Consider the following 4,917-nt stretch of genomic DNA (forward strand, 5'->3'; position numbering starts at 1 on the left):
TTTAGGGTGTTTTAAGCCATTACATTTGTGGTAAGTTGTTACAGCAGCACTAGAAAACTAATACAACACCTTAAAGCATATACTTTAAAGAGCCAGCTCTGGATGCCCTTGCCAGAACATCAGATTGCAAATCATTGGTGAGTGCCCCCATGTCAATCTCCAGACTTATATTCTGTCCTCCTATGCTAACACCTTCAAGATTAGCTCCCATAGTAAACTGTTTCCCCATTTCTCACCGTAGGTATTAGCTAGATACTGCAATTCCTTCGTGTAAATCGTGTCTAAAAGAATGAGGGTGGTACTTTCCTGCCTTGGCTTACCTGAGAATTGTCCCTGGTTAGTCGTTTGGAAGTAATAAGGGATATAGGACAAAGCTCTGGATGAGAACAAATATTATCACAAGACAACTGTTCATATGAGATAACTGCGTGGGATCAAGGCAAGGAAGACTGTTCTTCCCTCACATGGGAGAGCTAACCCAGAGTATTCAGAATAATTTGGGGGTTCATGGTCTTCACCATTCCCCACAAAGATTCCATATTTTGACTCTCAGAATTTCATTCTTTCACTATCAAGATGCTGATTTCAACAAAGGAAGTTCATTTAAGCTGCACCTTCAGTCTTATTTGCAGTACTGCCACTTTTTTTTTTTTAAATCAAATCCTGACTCTGGTCTAGAGCACAATCTCTGCCTGCAGCAGATGTGGTGACATTGGTAGCAGGGGCTCTATACTGAGTGCATGTCAAGGAGACATAATAGATGGAGTGTTTCTGGGTAGGCACCTAATCTGTATCCAATATGCACTTCTTTTTTTTTTTTTTTTTTAATCTTTTCCTTACCTTGAAACAGAAGAAAACACCAGCTAAAACTCTGACAACTGGAATCTACTACTGTGCCAACTTTTCAATAGCAGAAAAACTATAGCCACTATAATTAATAATAAACTACTTGTTGCAGATTTCCCCTTCAAGTTCACATAATCTTAAAAAAAAATTAATGATTTATATTTGTCACTATAATTCATGGTAGAAACCATAGCTTTCCAAGTCCACACAGAAAAGTAGATGGTCATTTTCTCAAAATAAAAAAATGTTATAGCTCTTGTTGCAATAAAATTAGTAAAATTTAATAGATATAATATGATTTAGTACAAAAAAGTAGAAATAGAAGACTCAAACAAAAATACTCATTTTGATTTTCTTTATTGATACAATTAAGATATTAAATTGAAGTTAGGTTTTTAATACTCATATAATTAGAGGCTCTGGTGCTAGATGGATAGTGACAAAAGTTGGTTTCCATCTCCACTGCAGAAATGTACCTTTCATATAATCATTTCAACCTCTCTAATTTTTTTTTTTTTTTTTACTCAAGTTATTCTCTTCTCTGGATTATATTGAAAACTCACTAATTTTTTTTTTTTTTACCTATGGCTTATATATTTCTGTTTCTAAGCCCGTAAATTCTCCTGTGGCTTATCCACTCTGTTTTGAAAAGAGAAAATCTACTAGGCTTGGAATGTAAGCAAATTGAGTGCAAACTATAATAACAATAAAAACAACAACAACAACAAAAATATCAAACCAACAAAAAATCCATTGTCACTGAGTTGATTCTGATTCATGCAACTCCATGTGTTACAGGTAAATGTTCCATAGGGTTTTGGGCTATCATCTTTATGGAAATAGATTCATCAGGTCTTTCTTTCTTAGCTCTTCTGGGAGGGCTCAAACTGTAAACCTGATTTTAAGATTCCAGCAACATCAGAAAACAACATGAAGAATGAAAGAGAAAAAAACAGATCAAAACCTCAAGTCATTGTAATCTTTGAGAAGAGGCAGAGAGAAGTGGTGAAAAACCTATGACAAAGGACCTTATATACCTGTTTGTACCTTGTGTTTTTCTTCCTCTACATGACATTGACTCAACTTTAACAAGTGAATGTTTTAATATTGCTTATTTTCCTGAAGAAATTAGCTGACATTTCCCCAGATAGGATTCCATTAAATCCACAATAAGAAGGTAATATTTTCTGTTGAATTCTTCTAGGTCAATCAAAATTTTGAAGAAAGATTTGAAACTTCTGTTCATCTTTGGTCATCTGAGATCAGTTTCTTGCTCCATAGCTTCCTCATGGCATTTTTCACCTCTGCATTTCTCAGTGTATAAATCAGAGGGTAAATCAAAGGTGTTCCAAATGTATAAAACACAGTTATCATCTTATCCATGGGGAAGGTAGTTGTGGGGCGTGTGTACATAAATATACAAGGACCAAAGAACAAGATGACTACAATGATATGCGATATGCAGGTGGAAAGGGCTTTTTTCCTCCCTTCAGTGCTGTGGTTTCTCAGAGAATGCAAGATGATAACATAGGAGAACATCAACATGACAAAACCCACTGTGCAAATGGCCCCACTATTGGATACCAGTAGCAGATTGGTCACATAGGTGTCTGTACAGGCAAGTTTCAACAAGGGCTGCAAGTCACATAAATAGTGATCAATCACATTGGGACCACAGAAAGGTAAACGCAAGGTCAGGAAAATCTGAACTGAAGAATGCACACATGATGCTACCCAGGCTAGAGCTACCAACACACTGCAGACCCACCGGTTCATGATGCTCATGTAGTGCAGGGGTTTACAGATGGCCACACAGCGGTCAACGGCCATCAGGATAAGGATCAAGATCTCCAGGCAGCCAAAGAAATGAAATGAAAACACTTGGATTATGCACTCACTGAAAGAGATAGTGTTATTCTTCAGAAGGGTATCCACAATCATTCTAGGGGCCATGGAAGTAGAAAACCAGGTATCAGATAAGGATAAGTAGAACAGGAAGACATACATTGGACTCCCAAGTGCCCGACTGGTCTTGATGGTAACAATAATCAGCGTGTTACCCAACAATGTCCCTAAGTAGGAAAGCAAGAAAAAGACAAACAGTATTTTCTTTTTAACAGGATCTTGTGTCAGCCCAAGCAGAATGAACTCAGTCACATTATTATTCAGCAGCATGATTTCATGAAGGAGGAGAAGGTATGAGTGTGAAATGGTTTATCTGAAAAAAATAAAAAATACAGGAGTTAATTTAGGGTGCTATGGGAGAGTGTGAAATATTTTAAGCAAATTAATTTGTGGTGCTGTGTAATGGTATCGGGTATTACGAGCAAAAATAAATATTCCACATCGGGGACATTCTAGCTGTTGTTTCTTAATGAGTCATGTCACCTCTTTGTTCCTCAATTTTTAAGAACCTCTTCATAATGTCTTATTTATACATATATATGTGTATTACATACTTGTTATGCATTCTTGTATAAATGTATGTTAGTTATAAGTTACAATAAACCAAAAACAAACCCTTTGCCACCACATTGATTCCAACTCACGGAGACCCTGTTTGTTACAGAGCAGAACTGCCCCACAGGGTTCGGCTGGATGTAATTTTTAAAGAACGAGATCACCAGGACTTTGTTCTGTGATGGTGGTGAGTGGGTTTGAATCGTGACCCTTTAGGTTAGTAGTTGGACACAAACCATTTACACCACCCAGGAACAAACAAATATATGACTCAGTTATTTACTGAACACTCATTTCCAGATATTCCAGCTGAAAAAGGGAACAAGAAACACTTGTTTAGTCCATCGCGGTAGAGTTGATTCCGACTTGTAGAGCCTCTAAATAATCTACTTTTACCTTCAAGCACCTTAATAATATTCAGTAATTGACATATGTTAATAAACATAAACGAAAATTCTTTGATAATTTTTAATAAAATATCTAGGAGCCCTGGTGGTACATGGTTAAAGCACTCTACTGCTAAACAAAAGGTCAGTGGTTCAAACCCAGCAGCCGCTCCCTGGGGGAAAGAGTGGCAGTCTGCTTCCATACAGACTTAAACCTTGGAAAATCTGTGAGGCAATTATACTCTGTTCTACTGGGTCACTGTGAGTCAGAACTGACTCAATGGTAGGGAGTTTGGAATAAGATATTTCGAATTTTCTCCTTTCTATTTTCTTCTTCCCTTTTCTAAAAAGCTGAAAAGCACTTCTTAAATCACTTGAAGTCCCTGAGGTTACCTTTCAAAATTACAAGCGGATGATGATCGGTTAATAGTTCATATTTTACAGTTCAGGTTTTTTGCTTAAACATTTTAGAACTGTGGCAGTAGGAGTGGGAATTGTCACCAGACACACTAGGCAGGTGGTATAGGATTAGACAGTCAATAAACACAAGCAGAAATAAATGCATATTTATCCTATGTTTAACTTAATATTTGATATTAATGTGGAATAATGGACTTTTCAGTAACTGATGTTAGGAATTTGAATCTCCATCTGATTAAAAAAAAAAAAAAAAAACTACCTCACTATTCAAAAAACTATATATTCCAGATGGTTGAAAGATACAAGTGTATCAAACCAAAGTAGAAAATAATACTGGAAGAATAACTATTGATATTTTAGGGTAGAAAATTCATAAAGAGTAACTGTAATACATTCAAACTTCTGTATAGCAAAACTCAATATGAGCAAAGATCTTTAAAAAGTGATAGGATGCGATTAAATACTTAAAACCCCTGCAAATAATAATATAAAGATTAACAACGCCTTTTTAAGGAAACCTGTAACGCAGTGGTTAAGTCATTGCTGGTAACATGAAGATCAGTGATTTAAAACCACCCAGCAGTTCTGCAGGAGAAAAGACTTGGCAATTGGCTCCCATAAGCATTTCAGCCTTGGAAACTCTGTGAGGGCAGGTCTACTTGGTTATAAAGCATCTCTGTGAGACAGAATCAACTTGACAGCATACAACAACAATGATAAAAAACCACATGATTTTACAAAACAGCAAAACATTTGAATAAGCAATACACAGAACAATTTAACTAGTCACTGAGCATATATAATA

The 4,917-nt window shown here is 36.2% G+C and overlaps 1 protein-coding gene across 1 annotated transcript; it reads right to left on the reverse strand.

The window, feature by feature from the left end:
* Nucleotides 1-1,915: 1,915 nt before the first annotated feature.
* Nucleotides 1,916-3,293, reverse strand: LOC100673055 (olfactory receptor 4C16-like). The gene has a single exon (XM_003422916.3). The coding sequence runs from the start codon at nucleotides 3,019-3,021 to the stop codon at nucleotides 2,089-2,091; it is 933 nt and encodes a 310-aa protein (XP_003422964.2). The 5' UTR covers nucleotides 3,022-3,293; the 3' UTR covers nucleotides 1,916-2,088.
* Nucleotides 3,294-4,917: the final 1,624 nt, after the last annotated feature.

This window comes from Loxodonta africana, chromosome 22 (assembly GCF_030014295.1).
Source record: "Loxodonta africana isolate mLoxAfr1 chromosome 22, mLoxAfr1.hap2, whole genome shotgun sequence".
NCBI lineage: Eukaryota > Metazoa > Chordata > Mammalia > Proboscidea > Elephantidae > Loxodonta > Loxodonta africana.